At 44.4% G+C, this 20,220-nt stretch overlaps 1 protein-coding gene across 30 annotated transcripts in view; it reads right to left on the reverse strand.

Moving 5' to 3' along the window:
* Window positions 1-20,220, reverse strand: part of MAGI1 (membrane associated guanylate kinase, WW and PDZ domain containing 1) — a 335,573-nt gene that overhangs the window by 268,653 nt on the left and 46,700 nt on the right. The window contains exon 1 of one of the 30 annotated variants that reach the window (XM_039695346.1): window positions 12,703-12,833. The exons of the other annotated variants lie outside the window; for them this stretch is intronic. Within the exon in view, the coding sequence (XP_039551280.1) occupies window positions 12,703-12,808 (106 nt within the window). The 5' untranslated portion in view covers window positions 12,809-12,833. Of the gene's footprint in view, window positions 1-12,702; window positions 12,834-20,220 lie in introns of those variants that run through there. 30 annotated transcript variants of the gene reach the window in all.

A 20,220-nucleotide genomic window follows, 5' to 3' on the forward strand; every position in this document is an offset into this window, starting at 1 on the left:
AGGATTGCAAACACAGTGATGAAAACAGACAGCTCCTGGCTCTTTAACAAAAAAGCAAAAATTCCTCACTCCCTAACAAAGGCTTAAGTGACGATGAGTCAGCCATGCTGCTACATCAAAGACTAAGAGTGGACATTCTTCCTGAAGTTTCCAAATTTCTTGGTGCCAGAACAGGAGATACACAGACAGATAAAAGCCTTAAGAGCTGGGGGGAGTGCAGACTTACAGGGCTTGCAGTGCTTCAGCCTTTTGCTCCCTAGCACTGCACAGCATGGTTTTCTTGAAGAAACAACCCTGCAGCTCTCATCCCAGAGGTGGCTGCTTTGTGCCTGGAGTGTTCACACCATCCCCTTTTCCCATCTCACAAGTGGAGCAGCTCAAGGATGAGTCCAAGCTCCCAGAGCTGTGCTGAGCCCTCTTCCCCACCCACAGCCAGAGATGTGCTGGCACAGTCAGGACCTCAGGGCCACTCCTTCCTCAGCAGCCACACAGGTGAGATGGAAGGTCAGCCCCTCTCCCTGCATGAGCTCCATCCTGATAATTTTCACCAATAACACTGATGAAGTGGATAATTTTTAAATGACACCTGCACACTGTCCAAGCGTGGTCAGTTAGCCAATGCCAAAGAGCTTCTGCCAGCACTTGCTTTGCTCCAAGTGAGGCACCTTCACCAGCAAAGCCCCCCAAGCTGCACTGGGCAAGGAGAGCATCCCAGTGACTCCACAGACTCCAGCTACATGAAGCACAACCTGGTGAAATATTTCCTTTACCACCTCAACCTGCTTACTGTGAATTTCCAAAAGCCCCACAGACCACACCAGACAGGCTAAAATATGCAGTTCACCGCAAAGAAATAAATCTATGGAAAGGAGAACAGTTAGTTGAACTAATCAAGAGACTCTACAGGGTGAACTGAGCGTGGGAAAGGCATGAGAATGATATCAAAATAAATTCAGGATGCCCGTCTAGGAATGTGAACTGTTGCTTTCCGTGCAATTATATAGGAGACAAATCATAGCTCTGGCTAAAAATGTAAACATCTCTATAAGCAAGAGGGAAGGAAAAGCAGGGTATCCAAACTAAAAGGCTCTCACACCATTAAATGTAATCACTAGGCAACTATTAGCCAGTCTGAAAAGAAGATGAAAGGATAATGGAGGGAGATATGGGCTGACAATTACAGGGGAAGCAAAATGAAATAGTCCACATTTATTTTGGTTTTTATTGAACTTACACAAATACTAATAGCCAGATGGCATTGTGGGGAAACAAGGGAGGAAAAAAATAATAACAAAAGGGCTGAAATTAGTCTCAGGTTCCTCAGAGTCCTTCCCTACAGCCCTAGAGACAAAGACCATCTCATGACCACCCCAGCTCCTGACCCTGGGATGGCATCTCTGGGTGTACAAATCACACAACCAAGCTGAAAACTTCTGCTTTTGGATGGCCCAGAAATGGAGCAACAGCATCAAAACAGCTTTCATAGCAATGGCAACAATGAGAACAAAACTTGCTTTTTGTAGGCCTAGGCTTTATGGAAATAGCCATTTCCCAAGCAAATCTCAAATCAGCTGCTACCATTATCATCCTTTCACAGGGACAACCTGCTGAGACCACCTTGGAGGTCAGTGCCTGGAGTCTCCTTCCCACCAGACCACCCTGTTTTCCCCAACAGCTCCTCACCACAACTGAAGGATTCCTGAAGATTTTATAAAACTTCTTCCCAGCCTCAAACACCTTCAAATGCCATGCCAACAGTCCACTGACTTCAAGACAAAAATGCAAGATCCCCTATCTATCCCAGTGCCTGCCAGAAAACTGAAATAATGCTGATTTCAAAAGAACCACCTCAGTGTGCTCAGATGTCATTACACATCTGCAGCCATGTTAAGGTGTGCATTACATGCTACAAATCATGACTACACAACTCCTCACAGCAGAACATGGAGCATCAATTGATACCACAGTGCTCCTTTTGAACCTGCCTGCTAGAAAACCCAGCAGTATATCTGGGAATATATCAGCAGAAACAACACCACTGCCCTTTCCAACAACAAGAACATGTCCAAAATTCACAGATAAGGTTCCAGATGACATCATTCTGGCAGTGAAGCACAGCAGGGCTCATTTTCAAGAGAACTTTCTCAGGGTGAGATGACTACATGAGAAATACGCATTTCGGAACAACTACCTTTCCTTACAAAGATAATACAGATTATTTCTCAAAAAGCCCCATCTGAAACGTTTGGGAAAAGATCCAGAAGAGAGATTTCCAGGAATTCTGCTCAAGGCCACACTGGAGAACTGCTTGGACTGGTGCCTCAGAATATCAGAGCAGGTTGTGAGTGTGCCTCCAGACCAGCTGGAGCTGGGCTCAACAGAGACTCCCCTCCCTCCCTGCCATGCTGGAAATCCTTGTACAAAGAAGGATCAATACTAGGGTAAAAATACACATTGATATACAAAAATGGAGCTCTGCAGGACAAGACTTGTCATCCTTGCTACCTGCCAGGGATGCCTAGGATGAAAAAACCAGAAATCCTTGGCTGCCCTCACAGAATCATTCCACTGTTCCATACTTCCCCTTTCAAATAGTTACATGGAGGAGCCATCAAACAAATACACCATAAAAAATGCTGGTGCTGATTGTAACTATTTTCTGACATTTGCTGTTCTGAGCTGAATTGCAAGCAGCATCTATAAAAATAACAAAGTAATATTTGGATAAGCAAATGTGTACTAGATGAAATGCTGGGAAGACAGATTACGCTGCCAGTGTGGCACACACTCCAACAGTGCTGTCAGCCCAGGACTCAGGAGTTATATCCATCTTTTCTGCAGAAGCATTAAAAAAGCTAAGAAGTCATTCAGCTGTATTACCTTGTATAGGATATTGCTTTCCCACACAAATCTCTGCTGCCTGTCCAAGGCACAACAAGCAGATACAGATAATGACAACACCTCCAGATGACATTTGAACGACATGGCTAAATCTTGGAGGAGGAGTAAAAGTGGATTTTTATCACTCAGTGATCTGAACTCTGTTAGAGATCTTTTATTAGTGGCACAGAAATGTGCTTTATTTGGAGGCATCATATCCTTAGAGAGAACATATTAAAGCTTCAAGCAGAAATAAAGGGTCAGGATTGGCCATGCCATGACTGCATTGCTCCATCCCACAGTGACCCAGCACCCACCACATATCCCCACACAGGCACCAGACCACTACCTAGAAAATGTGTCTCTTTTCCCCTGATGGATTACATATCATGTCAGTCAGCAAAACCTTTTTATTTATATTTTTTCAGGAAAGAAAACAAAAAAGAAATATCAGAAAGTAAAAAATAAAAATCACCAGAAGAGCACTTTAAAAACTAGACCTAGTTATTCTGTTACACTTGGCAGCTGTTCAAATCACACTGCATTAATAAACACATTATTTTGAAAACAGACAGAAATGGGTTTAAAGAGTAAGCCCTGACTCAGAATTCATAAAGTCATTTGCAAGGACCAGAAGGAGGAAGGACCAAACCCCAAGTCTTGCACTCTGCAACCTTTGGATTCCACCAAAAGTCAAAATTTTAGAAGTAATCTTGGAAGGGAGCTTGCTACTGTTTTGGCCAGGCAGGAAACAGAGTAGGAGTTTAATAAATGATTGTTTACAACAATTTGAAACTAAATTAAGCCTTTCAGGGATCCCACTGCAGCCCTGGCAGCACACCCCAGGTTCCATTGCCAGCTAAACTGCAGACAGCAAGCCAGGTTTACCAGAATAAAACCTGATAGACACTGAATCAGGAGTATATTCCAAATAACCAAGAGCTTTTTTCAGCCTTCATATGAATAGTGGAGTCATATGTATTTTGTAGCCATCAGTTTTGGCACAACTAATTCCATTTTCTTTTAATGATGTATGGGGTGGGGGGGCTTTTCCTTGGAGCAGCAGTCAGTGGAAATAATGAATGACCTCCTTTCACAAGATCAGAGATGTATTTGCACATAAACAGCTGAAGAAAACTGGACTCAAACAGCCTGCAGATGCCCATGATATAATAAGAACAAATAAAAAGCTTATGACACTGTAACTCTGCACCAGCAGAAACATAAATCCTGCTGGAAGCTTTGGAGTCAGATGGCCTTTGAAATCACTCAGGTTCTAAATTTCCTGGCAATGGGCAGCAGGGCTGGTATTAAACACAAAAACCTTCTGCCAAACAAACACTGAGGCAATAAATAGCAATAATAAAGCAGAGACAGATAGACCTTTGAATCCATTGGTCAAGAAAATTGCTGTCTCAAAGACAGGGTGCAGCAGGTCTGTTTGTGGGACCTGGTCAGGAGCCTGCAGCAGGTCCCCAGTGCTGGAGGCTCTCTGCATCCCTGCTGCCCCATCCCTGCTCTCTGTGCCAGACTGCATCACCATGCCTGGAAATGGGGAGAGGGAGGCAGCTGAAACCCCAGGAAGGCTGGCTCGGTGCTCAGGGAGGGACATGACCACAAAAATTGCTTAAAAAAACAGAGGGGAAGGTTTTACATCACTGCCCTTAACAGTCCAGTTAAGGGTAACTCTGCTGGCCTGGCCTTATGAAAGCAGAGCTGGGTTCCCCAAGGCTCCAGCAGCATTTCCCATGTGCAGAGCACAGGGACAGAACCCAAATCTCAGCATCTGCATTCACTGGGGAGGACTGGGACATGCAGAGTCCCATCAACACCGAGCTGCAGGAAGAGGGGAGAAGTAAATATAGTCACTGCTGGAAAACAAACCACTCACAATAAACCCCCATGTAAACAACCAACGCTGGGCTTTTTAAATCTGTTTTTAGATCTAAGCACCTTGATTCTAAAATCCACAATGAAGTTCTCACCCCCTCATTCAACTACAGGTGCCCTCTCAACATTTCATAACAAAGTGATTGGATCAAAGACAGCCCTTCCATTAAGCCCCAGTACACAAAGTACCACTCCAGGAATATTTAGTATTCATGGGCAGGCTCCTCCTGCACCAACCACAGCAACACCATCACTCAGCCAGCAATCACTTTCAAAACAGGCTGCAGCTCAAATAAATCTGTGATTATATAAATGCTAATACAAAGTAAAGATAACCATTAGTATGAATCCAGTGACTGGCAGAGAAGCACAAACAGAAAAACATTTTCTTAAGCACACTCCCAGTAATCCTACAAAACATGTGGAGTACCCTGATGCTGAAGGGTGAATCAGGTTGCAGATTTCTAACACTTCCCAAAGTTACTCAGCTGTAAAATGGGGGATTCACTTTACAACCAGAACTGGATGGAATTCAAAGCCAGGGGTTATTAAAACCTGAAAGCCTCCAAGATTTTCTGCTGTTAAGTGAGCAAGTAAATACATTCAACTAAAAAAGCACAGAGAAAAAAAACCCATTTAGCCTTTTTATATATATATATGACATATATATGATAGACATATATATATGTTATATATATAATATATATAAACATATATATGTTATATATATGATAGTTATATAAAACATATATCACATATATAAACATATATATATGTGTGCATATATGTTATATATATTATATATAACATATATGTTTTATATATATGATATATAAGATATGTTTTTATATATATATATGGTATATGTTATATATATATATCATATATATAAAATTCCTCAACACTGATGCTTTTCCTTAAGAAAAAAACCCCCAAAACGAACAAGTATTCATTATTTCAGTTTGGAGGGTTTTTTGCCAGCAGTGAAGGAGGATAGTTCTCACTGTGAAATCTCTCCTGCAGTGACATCCTGGTCTCTGAGCACTTGATCTCCCCTCTCTCCAGCCAAGTGAGCACACGCAGAGGCAGCCACCCAGGAGTGCTCATTAAATCACCCCACTAATTCACAAGGTGACACTGTGCTGGGACCAGGACAATGCCTCAATAGGGCACCCCTGTCACTCAGAGAAATTAGAGACATTTTACGCATCCAGATCTAATCTCCACTCAGTATTTATAGGTAACAGATTCATATGGATTTATAGCCCCGAGGGATCCCGAGATGATCTATTCCCATCTCCCCACGTAACACAGGCCACATCATATCAATCAATTCCTCCCTGGCTTCTGCTTTAACTAGAGCATTTCCCTATACATCAATCCTTGACTTAATGCCTTCCATGACAGGGAACCCACTGGGTAACATTTGATAAATTGCTTCAGTGGTTAATTATCCACTCTGGTAAAAAAAATGAGTATTCGATTTCCTGACAAGGCATTACTTGCAAAATTATAACAGAGCTTTAATAAAAAAGCCTTTTTTAATCTGTAGCTGTTTAAGAGTGGACTAATAAGAACATAATCTCCCAATTGCTTGAACAAAAAGAACACAAAAGAAGGTACTTCTGTATAGAAAAGATGAGTAAGAGATGTCTAAAGAGACTTTCCATAATAACAGACAGTGACAAGTCTCAGATCACTCTCCCAGCTGTGCCAGTTGTGAAAGCCTATCTTAATATACAGCATTAAAATCACCTTTTTGCAGCAAACAGTTAGCAAAGATGCTAAATCCCTGGACATGAGTGAACCCTGGGCATGAGCACTAAGAACCCTGTGATACTCTTGGCCTTTAAACAAACAGCCTCCTGGTCAGGATAACAAGGTGATATTTCATGTGGAAAACCTCCTCCTTTGCAAAGTCCATCTCCAAAGACCATTCAAACAGCTCCACTTTGCCATTAATTGCCCAGGTCCATCCTGCCTGGGTGAAGAGAGGATGAACTTTGCCAACTGTACTGTCTAATTATGAATATCAAGTTGAATTAATGAGGTAACATTTAGCATGGCAAAAGTAACTGAAGAATCTCTCTTTTTCAGCTTCTTTTAAAAGCATCTCAGTGAGCAAAGAGTTACAGCTTTTTTTTTGCATATGTCAAATATTTGAAGACATAAAGCAAGCTATGCATGTATAAGCTTCTTCTGACACATTTAAAACCTACATCATACTTAACCTTGGCTTATAAAGGCAATTGGGCCTGAACCAGCATTTTTAAGGCTTTCAGAATCAAACTCTTCAGTGCACTGGCCAGGTCATTAAAAAAAAAAAAAGGAGATGGAGATAAAAAGAAAGGGAGGGAAAAGAGTCTTTACTATGTTAAGCAGTTTTCTGCTGGTGCCTCTGCACGCTGTGGATGGGCCACAGCCCCACAAAAATAAGAGGAGTTAAGGGGAGGAGAGTGTTTCAGGGACTGTAAAACTAAACAGCAGTGGTAGCTGAAATTAAGGGAGGACTCACCTTTAGTTCACCTTCTTTTCCCATTTACAGTCCAAAATACTGACAATTATTGTATTTAAATGTATTTACTAGCATTGGCTTTGTGAGTGCCTTGCAAAGCCTGCCCCACCTGGCTGCAGAGCACCCTGGCTTTCAGCATCATTCCCCACTAATGCCACACTCCCAATTGCATTACATTTGGGCAAAGGTAGAATGCGTTCCCCAAAATGGACAGACAGACTTCTCTGTCACTCTGGACAGCCAGCAGAACCACTGGTAAGAGCAGAGAGTTCTACTCAGAGCCACCTTTCCTATCCACTTCCATACCATTTGACAAAATGGACAATAATCTCTCTATTTTGTCTCTCTTTGAGAAAGAGAAAATAAAAAGTAGTGATTTTTTTAAAATGAGTTATACATAGCAAAAATCATAACGAAGAATGAGGATTTACTGTAAAGAGTGGCTCAGAGTTTCCCTACATGTTCAAAAAAGATATGAGTATTCTATTAGCTATTAAAGTCTCTCTAAAAATCAAGCTGCCTTTCTAAAAAACCTTTTGTCTTCAAAACTTGGTATTAATTTTTAAACCCGAAGAAAGAACACAGATGTGATTAATTAATCTCTTAATTAATCAGAATCCCTCTGATTATTACCAAAAGAATTGCCTAAAAAGAAGCCATTGCAATTGCAAAGTGCCAAGTGTTCAGTTAATATGCTGATACCAAAACTTGAGTAATATGGTTGGTGAGCATCCCACACCTTCTGCCAACTTACTCAGGGTGAGAATATGGAAATTTAAACAAATTTAAAAGCACTACACAGCTTTAAGCTGTCAACAGATTTTACCCTGAATAGTTTTTGAACCAAACCCACAGGCAGCTGTGCCTGACTCAGGTTTACTGGCAGCCAATTAACATTTCACTAATTCCAGAAAGAATGATCACCTTCCCGACTGCTGGAAACCATTCCCCAGTGCTTCAAAGCAGGCATCCCTCCCTGGCTCTGGGCAGGGATGCTGCAGCAGGTGAGGAGGAGGATGCTGAGGAGCTCAGCCAGCACTTCCAAGCACCCACTGGAAGGTGGAGTGCACTGATGGTGAGCACAGCAGGGTGGAGGCGGCCAGAAACCCCCAGCTCCCTCGGGTGCTTGTCAGAAATTAGTTTGCAGTGAGCAAGCAAGCTAAAGGTTAATGAAATGCAATCTGAGGAAATAAAACAAGGACACTGATGACTTGCCACAAGGCCCTGGAGCTGGCTATGCTGGCTGGAGCCCTTTCCCCACAGAACGGGGATGCTGCTGGAGTTAGGAGAGCAGAGTGGCACAAGGCTGATTCTGCTTGTCCTGGCAGGGGTGAACATGTCCTTGCAGGCACCATCACCAGACCCCAAGCTGGGAACAGAGTCCCCACTGTGCTCCATCCAGCAAGGAGCTGGAGGGCTTGCAAGGAAGGAAACAGATACGGAAACTGGGCAACAAAACCTTACATAAGATAAGGTCACACACTGGGCACTGATTTGGGTTTTACTCAGAGGCAGCAGCCAAGTCCCCAGTGCAGTGACAGCAGAGACCTTGGTGAAGGGGATCACAAGCACTGCAGCACCCCAGAGGGGCTGCATCCACCCACACACCTCAAACACAGTCCTGGAAACCTCAACCCAATGTCTCAACTTCAGAACAGATCTCTCACAACAAGAAAACCAATCTGAACCAATGGGATAATCCAAATAAGCACCTGTGGTGTCCCAGGCACGGGAATCTCTACAGTCAGATCTATCCCTATGCTTTACTTTGTGGCAGGCAATACATTGTTCAGGCTTGAAGTCAAAATCAGCAGTGTAATGAAGAATTCGAGTTACTGGTGCACCACAACAGTGTAAGGACAGGGTGCATGTTCTTGTTTGGTTTTTCTTTTTTTTCCTTTAAAGGGCAACTGATTTTTTTTCATGCATAAACTTTCAATGTCAAATTTATGCCATCACTATGGATTTTTGTAAGAGAACAGTATTTACAAAAAAAGGATCATCATCCTCTGGGCTTCAGATACAACAATTAGAACTGTGAAAATATTTTTTCTAATCCAGGGGTTCAAGTAAACTCCTAGTGTGGCTTCATTGAATTCAGATTGCAGATATAAACACTATTTTTTTTTTTCTACTAGTACCTAATCAGGGTAAAGAAGTAATAGAAGTTTAAAAGAAGATGAAAGGGGGAAAAAGAAGCAACAACACACAAACCAAGAAAACACACAAAAAATGCACTGGAGAATACTGTTTCACCAATTTGTTAACAAAGTTTGAGAAACACATAAATAATTGAGGAATTTCCCACTGTAGTGTGGGAGCCATTTAAGGACATAAATTCAAGAATATCTGTACACAAGCGGCTGTCAGACCGGTCATATGTGGTGGGTAGAAAAACGATCTGATATTTGGATTCACTTTCACAGCCAGTGTGTTAAGGCAACAGCCTTAGGAAAATATGAATGCAATGCAAGACTAAACCAAACAAAATGGCTCACATAATTCACAGCTAAGACTCTGCCAGCACTTTACCAGGTGAATGAAATTAGCAACCTGACAATTAGCAAGAGGAATAAATCCCCATAAAAAGCAAGCAGAAAGGAATTTTCAAGTGCACGAATACAAATTTTTGGCTTCATACACTTGCTGTTGTTACCAATGTACCCATTTCTCTATGGGATATAAAACTCAACTTGGTATGAAAACAAATCACTGAAAGTCTTGGCAGATTAGTAAACGTCAGATCAAATTAAACCTTCTCCTAGACTATGCAGGGGCTGTACAAATTTATCAGAGTCTCACAGATTCTTTGCTCTCTTGACATGAATAGGTCAGAAGAGCCCAGAGAGAAAAGGCAGCAAGATCAGAAGACTGAAAATGCACAGTTTTGGAAGGCCAATTATTGCCAGGCTTTGTTTTACCATTACACTCATTCACAGGGAAACAGTTTTGGAGGTGGAGATAGCAAGATGAGAAGCAGCAAGAGACAGCAGCTTTCTCCTCTCAAAGGCTCTCTGGAAGACAGGAGCTGGGCAGCCCACCTTCCAGGCTTGAAGGTTTCAAGCTGTGGCATGCAAAACATAGCAGGGATTGTAATCTCTCTTTTCTGCAATGATCTGAGAGTGTTTTACGGTAGGGACACATCCCCCAAGCTTTGCTGTCAGAAGATTCTGCAGAGGGAACGTAAAGCCTCTGGGCTGCAGCAGTGCTACTTCAAGACAGAAAAGGAGAAGGAAAAAAAAGAAAGAAACATTCTGCCTTTAAAAGCACCTAATGAGGATGGATGATGAGATAAGCTAAAGTTTTCCCTGCCATAAGACAAGCACAGAACCCAGGAGAGCTGCCAGCAGTGCTGGAAACAGCAGAGAACCCAGGGATCCTCACAGGGAAACAAGCCATGCCCTCCTCAGGTGCTTTTGTCACCAACAGGCTGTGACAAAGCTGCTGCTGGAAAGAGCACTGAGCACACAGTATTTCTAGGCTGGGGTAATGGTTACCAAACTGAGCAGCACACCTAGCAGTAAGATTTTAATGTGAAAATACATCAACCCCTTCTGCCTGGTGAAGAAAAACAACTTAGCTGCTGCATTCCTGCCCAGGCAAGGGGCAGGCAGGGCAGCAGCAGCACTCACACAGCTCAGCAGCTCTCACACAGCTCAGCGCCAGCCCTCTCCCAGACCCCTGCATCCCACCTGTCCTGCTGCAGCTCAGCACCTTCCAGCACCTGCGAGTGTTCCAGAAGGATTTACAGCCCTTACTCAGCTGTGGCACCTCTTGGGCATGTCCCTCCTCTCCCCAGAGTTGGGTCCTTTGCTGGCACTGCCCTGGCCCCTCAGTCCCAGGGATGCTGCCCCACAGGCTCACCCCACAAGAATTTTCTGCCTTTAGGAGCACTCCTCTTTAAATGTCAACCTTTCCCTTCCCCATCAGTCACTGGGAATCATTCCCACTGCCCACCAAGATGACTTGGGGGGGACAGACATTTATCACCAGCCCTCCAAAGCAAAGAGCAAACTCTCCCAGGCACCCCCACCTTGGTCCCTTGGTGATCTCAAGGATGTGCAGGCACAAGGCAGGAACACAGAACAGGTCATGGCTGAGCTCTCTCAGCTCTCTGAGCCCCTGCTTAGCTCTGGGAACCACAAGTTCTCCCAATTTCATGAGCCTTACCCAATGCCCATGGACAGGCTGGTCCCTGCCTCAGCTCCTGCAGCAAGCAACAGGAGTCTGTGGATTTAAGGAATTCACTGAACGCACACCCAGAGCAATCCTTGCTGGGATATCTGTGCCATGAGAGCCCTTCAGACAGGCACTTCCTCCATTTACATCACATTGTATCACAAGTTAATGACTCCCAATTATATTAAGTGCTTTTTAAAGTCATGGAACAATTAGTTCCAAAAAGCAAGGAAGTATCAGCAACTTGATTTCTCATTAAGAAGATAAAATAATAACTAGTGACTCGCTACAGATACCAGAGCACACACTGTTTACAGAAACAATTGTGTTTCTGTACAGCAGGATCATCTTGTGCTTTTTATTTAAGGAACACAATGGTAAAGAGCACAGAACCATTACAGCACGGAAAGCAGCCATGCTTGGAGGGCTGCTTTGCCTTTTCAAAGGGAAACCAGGAGCACAATGATGTTTTATTGTTATTCTTTCAGAATACACAAGTGAACAATATGTTGCATAAAAACAATTCCTTGTAAACAACTTGAACTGTAAAAGCAAACAATACCTCAAGTAATAAAATGAGTTTATATCCTGAAAGATCAATTATTATTTTGGCTTGTTGATATGAAACAGAATAAACTATTTATTAGAGCTCAAATCATTTAGGAACTATAACCACAATGATATATAAGTAAAGATCATGGCAAGGAACCAGAACTGTAACATAAATATTTAGGCTTTCAATGCAGCAAAGAACACACACGAGTTCTTAGCTACACCAGGACAGGGTGAGAGCACTGCCCCTTCTGGCAGCCACCTAACAACAGCCAGGGCAAAAATTTTACTATTTTCAGAGAAGAAAGAAATAGACAAGTATTTTTTTTAAAGAAAAAAATCCAACAATTTTTTTATAAAACTCGCAGCTTGTAAACCTAATTTCCAAAAATATAAGCAGAAGCCAAAGCTGACAATGGCACTGAGTGTGCAGACATGGGCCAAGCTCTGCCCTGACAGCCCACAGAGGAGAAATTTCCTCAGAAATAAAGTCAATCACCCCAGCTCTCAATATGGCTCCAAAGGATGGGGAGAAGGAGCAAACAAAGAGCTGCAGCAGCTGCCTGGGGGATGCACCTTCAGAAACTCCTTCCAGACTCACTCACTCTTACTCAAGCCTCTTCCTTGCTTAGGGAGAGGACAAAACCTGCCCAGGCTCAGCACAAGCCGTGCTCAGCATTCCTTACCTGCTGCCTTCTGTGGCTGCCTCGCTGAGTTTTGGGATCCCCAGGCAGACTGATGAGCTGCTGGCAGAGGGTGCGGCCTCTGCTTCATACCTGGGACACTGAGCATGCTCCCACCTCTTCCCTGGCCAGGTTTCAGGGGAAAAAAAGCTTCCCTGAAAGTAGATTAGGGATGTCCCAGCAGTGGATGAGCTTTACCCAGGATCCCGTTCAAAGCATTTAAAATCCAAGGGGGATAAAGCAATGAGCAAAGTGCACGCAGCCTTAGCTTGTTTTAGCAATTAGCTCCAAATCAGAGTTTGTCCATTGATGGACAAAAAGTCATTTAGTGCAAAACTCAGGAGAGCTGGGTCCCATTTCAGGTGCTGACAAAACACACCTGCATGTTTGGTTGTGCCTTAGCTTCACATCTATAAGGAGCAGCTGTGAGGGCCTGGTTATTTCTTCTTTTGCTTGCCTTCCCTGTAGCCCATTTGGATAATGCACAGCCTTTTACAAGGCATTTTTACAATACCTAAGACAACAGCACCTTGACCTCTATTAGAGCTGCTAAATAGTATCACGTTGCTTGCATCACTGTAAACCCAGAACTTAGGCAAATTAGGAACGGCTCTCAAGTGCCTGCCAAAAAAAGTCTCCTCTAGTATCCAAACAGTGCCAGCAACAGAACCAAAGCTGCTGGAGTCGAGATGTGAAACCTTACAGATCAGAAGGGAAAGCAGGCAGAAGGATGAAAAAGGCAGGCTGCTTCCCCACAGCTGGAAGTGCACATTTGATTCAGGGGCTGCTGCTTCCCTGGAGTTGGAGGTTGCCAGAAATCTTGCATCAGAACCTGATCCAGTTTCCACCCAGCCTCCTTATGTCAGCCTTGCTCCAGCACACGAACCCACAGGTGGCTGAGCAGCCTCAGCCCTCCCAGCTGGAGGGATCTCTGTGCCCACTGCACAGCGAGATCCCCACAACACAGCCATGTTGCATCTCCAGTGAAAATCCTAAACCAGTCAACTTCTCATAAATGTGCTATCCATGCAAGACACCAGTGCCAAACTGGCCAGACAGCTGGGATGGGGACCAGGGCTCCCCTGACTGCCTGTGCAGTGCCTGACATCCCCCCAGACAGCTGGGGCTGAGCTGGCATGCTGATGTGCATGTCCAGCCACAGAAATGCCCATTTTTAGCATATCTGCCTTGTAAATTGTGTATTTTTAGCATATCTGCCATTTCCCCAGGTCTTCCCAACCTGTAAATATGCCCTTTTAATTGAGCTGGGTCTCAGGGGCAGCAGAAGCAGCTCAGTCACACTGAAAGCAGAGGAGTCAAGTGCAGTGTGACCAGTCCCTGGGTACTGCAAACACAGGACAGACAGAAGCTGTCAGCAGGAGCACAGCTAACACAGGTGTGATCCTGCCCTCTTCTTTCTCCAGGTCTCTCCTGGTGCTCACAGGAGTTGTGGTATGAGACTGGTTCACTCTACTCTGAAATTTAGCACAGGTTGAACTACCTGAAAAGGCAAGAGGAGGATGGAGTGGTGCAGGTGTGGGTTAACCCTGAGCTACACAGCTTCCCCAGGGGTCACTGTCACCACAGAGCACAGCTGGGAAATGGTGCTGAACATGGGGGATATGGTGACACCAGGAAAGGACCTGGCAGCCTCATGCATGAAGCAGGGAGAGAGGTCAATGTCCAGCTCACAAAATCATAAATTCAAACATATTCAGCTGAAACTGGGTCTTCCTGTACAAACACCCAGCAAAGCAGCCTGAGAGGCCACACCAGCCTCCATCAGAATGGCTTTGGTCTCCTCCTGCACAAGGACTTGCTTTTGGGACCACAGTACAGCTCAAGACACAGTCACATGTCACCAGAGACAGGAAAATGAGAACCTCCAAGCACCCCGAACAGCAAAGGTGCACAGCACACCTCCACGTGCAGCTTTGACATCAACAGCTTGCCAAGAGCAAAATCCATGTTTCCCTGAAGAAGCTACTTGTACTTCTCCAGGATTTTGCCTTTTAAAGTGAAACAGTGCAAAGAACGAAGTTTTATCAAGTGCTGCAGAAAATAAACTTCAAAATATAATCGTGGGTTCTTGTAGCAGGAGCTTTCAAACAGCCAGGCTGTTCAGCACGCCACACTGCTGCAACCTCCCTGGTCCCAATACACTCAGTTCTGAGCAAATACAGCACTGAACTTGTCCTCAACGACTTCAATGCTGCCAGCACTGACAATCTTCACACATATCTGATGGTTTTCCTAAAAAAACTCAGCTCCTGGAGTCATGCGATAAAGAAGAAACATGCACTTTTATTAAGGAAAAAGCTTTCAGATCATCTTTTTGCCCAGGAAACAAGAAAAATGAACCTTTACATTACAAAACTGGGAAAATCCTAGAGCAGAGAACCCTTCAACAGTTACTGTTGCTTTAAATCTCAGGGGGAGTGGGCACTAAGTAAGCTAAATGCTTCTTTTTTCTTTTTGAGCTTATCTCAAAAATCACACGAACATCTAAATAAGTTGTTTGCTTGTTGTTTTTTGTTTTGTTTTTTTTTTTTTCCCCCCAGAAATTTATGCTGTGAGTAATTCTGAGAAGTGAATAAATTCAAGGAAATTATGTGCTTTCTACCACTCCTTCAGCAATATGAAGCAAGGTGACATGAGCAGAAGAAACTCCCAATTATACCTTTAGTTCCTCCTGTCACTACAGAGTGCTCTATCTTTCAAATAATAAAATTAAAAACTAAATACAACCTGGAGAGCTCTAAAGGCACAGACAAAAGGCTCCACATTCCACTGTAAGATCTTCTCCCTCAAAACCTATAAATCCCACAATTTTTGAGATTAAACTGCCAGTGAAAGCCAACACAGCATAGCCTGGTGGCACCTGCCAAATCTGAGCCACTCCAGGAAGAGAAGGTCTACTAAAATTAAGGAATACTAATAAAAAAATAAACCCCTGTGCCCCCCTCCATCAGATTTTTACACCACACCTCTAGCAGGTGCCTCAAGACAGAAACCTGAGATGTGCTCTGATGGACATGCGTCATTCCCAAGGCACCAGAGAGGGTCACAGAGTGACCCTCTTGTCCCCATCCAGGTTGGCTTTGGTGAGTGGAAAGGGAGATGTGGCATGGCAGCACTGCCAGGGAGGAGTCCCAGCACAGGGGGATCCTCAGGCCAGCCCACTCCACGACTGGTGCTGAGACTGTGTTTGTAAGAGATTTTTGGAAGCCAGAGGGGCCAGTTCTGCCCATGCTCCAGGCAGGTGCAGCCTGAGTGAAGCCATCCACTCCCATGGGGCTGTGCTGGGCTCAGACCACGGCTGACACCCGTTTGCTGTTCTCCCACCCATTTCCTGGGGCATTCCATGGGAGCAGAATCCTGTCCACAGCTCAGCCTGAACTTGCCACCCTCCCACCCTGCTTGACCTGAGACCCCCGAGCCCCAGGGAAACGGGGTCAGCAGCAGCTCTTCCCTCCTCCGTGGCAAGCTCCTCCACCATCTCCTGATCCACAACTGAACTACCTCCAACGCTGCAGGACACTCTGGGAGAGGCGGTTTGGAGCCTCTCGCCGCTCCCCGAGCCTGCCGCTCCTCCAGCCACAGTGGATCCTCCCTGCAGCAGAAGGTGGCTCCCAGCGCTCCGTGTCCTCCGAGCACTCCGTGTCCTCACATCCACTCCTCACCCCAGCTCATTAAGATGCTCCTTCCCACTGCCCCTCCTCGCTCTCAAGCTCCACAAGCACTAATGGGCTCCTTGGCAAATCCGCCGCGCGTTCCGCCGAGCGCAGCGGCCTCCAAACGCTCCCATTTTTGTACATACAGAAAAAACCAAGCTTTATTCTAAGTAGAAGTGGCAGCTTCTAATTTAAGACTATAGCATTTGACCGCTAGGCACAACAAAAGCTACCTATTGCCCACGTAGATGGCCAGTCAGCTCTAATGCCATCTCAGCGGGCAGTCACAAATAAAGGTGACCAATTCTGAACCCACTGACCCTGTTTGGCTGTGGGGCTCACTCCCCAGCAGCCCAGATGAATTTTTTTTTTACTGGTGAACTTCCACTCACTCCATTAATGCCATCAACCAGTTGCTGGGAGCAAGAATTGCATTAAATTATTTTATCTGCAGCCAGACTGCCTGTGGGTGCATGGGTGAGGGAGCAGGCAGAGGGGATGCAGTCAGGGGCCAGAATCCCACATGATCCCAAACAGGGTTTCTCAGCTGCTTTTTAAAAGTGCCTGCAGTCTCCCTTGTATATGTGCACATGTATTTATATATGCATTTACATGTGCAGGTTGAAATCTTGCACAAGTGTCTTGTATGAATGTCACCAGCTCCACACACACAATGGTCACAACTGGTGGGGTCCCACAAGCACTGAGGGCACTGCTGCTCTGCTCCCCAGGCAGGATCAGGACCTGCTGCACCCCACATTGCCCTGCTTCCTTGCTGAAATGCATGAGGTCAAAGCCTCACGCTTCAGGCACTTCAGGAACCCAGGCTGAACCAGCACAATTTCACTCCATCAGGAAACATCCCCACCACACAGCTCCAGAGCAGGATGAACACAGCTTGATCTGCTTTATTTTCCAACCTGCTGAATTACTAGAATATGTTTAGCTGTTATACACACACCTCAGATCCATAATCCCACCCCCAGCAGCTGTTACATTTGCTGTGGTACTTACAACAGATGTTACAGCTCCGTAAAAAGGTAAAACAGTTGAAACTTCCAAAATTGGGGCTGGGAGGGAGTGAAGCAGAGCCCAACCAACCCCTGCATCCAGCTGCACCCAGGCTCAGAGAATCAGCCATGGATGCACCAATACCAGTGGTACAGAGCCACATCACAGCCTAGAGCAGTTTAAGGAACTTTCAAGTGTTGCCATAGTGGCATTAAAAAGCTGTCAGCTTCCTGGGAGACGAGCAGCAGAAGCTGGGACTCAGTGTTTAGAGGATGATTAAATGTAAGTGACTTAAATTATACATTCCTGTTCTGGAACTGACACCATTTAAAACACACCATCTATTCCCCATTTCCTCTGACACTGATTACTACCCACTAAAAGATGAGCATTCTCTTACAAGCAGTGAAGTAACAAACCAGGGATTTATGAATTGGAGATAATTAAAAGGTTTTGCATTACAAATAGAGTAAAACATTTACATTCCATGGGCCACCTGAGAACACTTAAAGAGTCAAAATGGACATTTTTTTACCTGAAAATCTGCCTGCTCTCTATCAACGCTGCTAATTGAGGCACAGGAATCCTGAAGCTATTTTACAGTAGATTCACAATCAAACATTTGCTGAGCTTCTGGACAACCTGAGAGAGACTCGAGACCCACTGTTAATTCTCCCACACAGAGCTCTGTGAGCTGAAGCTCCATTAAACTGACACAAATAAATTGTCTGTTTCTCCTTGATAAATCCACAGAGTGACTTGCAAGCCATTACCATTCAGATTTCCCAGGCATAGAGCTGAAGGAATTTCTTGGCTGCAATGATGGCATTTTACCAGGAGCAAGAATAAGCAGCACAAGGGATCACCCAAGGCCATGAGGGCATGGAGAGTCTTTTCCCCATCCACCCAGAGCACCCACAGCCCCTCTCAGAGGTCAGTGTGGTCAGCCCCTATAGGTCCAAACTTAGGATCTTGAGCAGGACACTGAAGTCTCCACCCTGGTGATAAAGCATGTGAAGGGATAAACACCTCCACTGTGATGGCAGGTGTTGGAATTGCACATGAGCATCTCAGTAACTTCAAAAAATGTCTTTTTAACACGATTTTTTTCCCCTTCCTGAAATCTGCAAGCCAGAAAATGCAGTATTGATCTCACTGCCTGGTAGAAATACGAGAAGAGACTAATTGAGCACAGAGATCTCAGGGAAGGAATCTCTAAGGAATCTTTTGATTTGAACAAGGACCCTTACAAAATGACAGAAAGAAGAAAGGTAAAACAAAGAAAGAAATAAAAAAAATGGCTAATCCTGGATCTTCCCTGACAGCTTGCTATTCCCTGCACTCACAGGAGTGCTGAAGACCCAGAATAGAAGAGGCTCCAGGATACTGGGAGCGTGAGACGGGGGAGAGGATCGGCAGCGTGGACGGCAGCAAACACAAACAGTGACTCACGACACACAGCACACAAACAACACTGCAAGAGGCTTTGCAATTATAATTCAAACCAAAATAAACAAGAATGACAGTCCACTACAAGGAAAAGGAGGATGACAGTGATGGAAGGGGGCGTGGGGACTCCATCACGTTCACATCTGTTGCTCTCACAGCATCCCAAATGAGCAGCTCCAGAATGAAACAGAGGAGGGAAGATATATGGGACAGCAGCAGCTTCTTGTGATCTACATCCCTGCTTGAAGTTTTCATGACTGCACTGAGAGCAGAATTTATATCCCAAAGCCATGCAATAGCCTACTACACTGCTACTGGTTTTGACCCCTGGCCCCTGAAACCAACTCTAGCAACAGAAATAAAAAGTCCAGCTTGGAAGGGTAATGAGTGAAATAGACCCTGTGTAGTGGGTGGATGCACAGAGGGCAAAGAGGGGGAGAAATCACACCATCAGCAAGAGGTACTGCTTTAACTGCTCTGCAAATCCTCCAATCAAGCAGATTCACAATTTCTTTTGCTCTCGCTTCATTACCTCCTAGTAAGAAACTCTTCTCCAATCTGCACCTTGAATATTTTTTTCAGGCAAATCAAGGTATTTTTCTCCAGCGGCAACTGAGAGCTAACGATCATCCTTTTTCAGAAATCTTTTATGCATCAGAAAATATGTTGTTTGCACTCAGACTTATTTTTCCAAATACAGCTCCTTCAGTATTCTCTCTCCAGCCTCATTTGCTGAGCTTCCCACCTCTGTGGTTTATCTCCAGACTTCCCACCATGACCATTCTCCTGCCCTGCAATGCTCAGCTCCCATTGGTGCAACAGGAAGCTTTCCTCATAATTATACCTAGAATAATTTCACCAAGTCCAGCTGATGTAAATATTGGATAATATCTTCTGTATTTGACAGTCTGTGTATGTCATCACCATTACAGTTTTGGGAGGATTGAAGCAGAGGAAGCACAGAGCACGTCCACCTCTTGCAATCCTTCATCTCTCCAGCCTTGTTCTGCTCCTCTGTGTCTTTTCTCACACATTCCACCTTTCTTTGCAAAAATTTCACTCAATTTAGAAGGTTTCAAGTAAATAGTTTTTCCACTAGAGGGCACAAAGACAATTTCTCCTAAATGGAAACTGATGTGAGAAGGATTAATAAAATAATTACTAACAACTCTTCAAAGGCATCTCAAACATCAATAAATGAACACTCAATAAATTGAGATGTAGTTCCAGCTCCCCAGGTGCTACACCACCATAAAATGTCTTACAGAGACTGAAAATCTAAAAATCCCAAAGTGATGCTACTCTAACAAGATTTCCTATATCACACTAATCACTTTATCCTGTGATTTCTATGCCTCCCCAATATTTCTCAGTAGGCACAAACCAC

Source organism: Passer montanus, unplaced genomic scaffold (assembly GCF_014805655.1).
Source record: "Passer montanus isolate IOZ18808 unplaced genomic scaffold, ASM1480565v1 scaffold9, whole genome shotgun sequence".
NCBI lineage: Eukaryota > Metazoa > Chordata > Aves > Passeriformes > Passeridae > Passer > Passer montanus.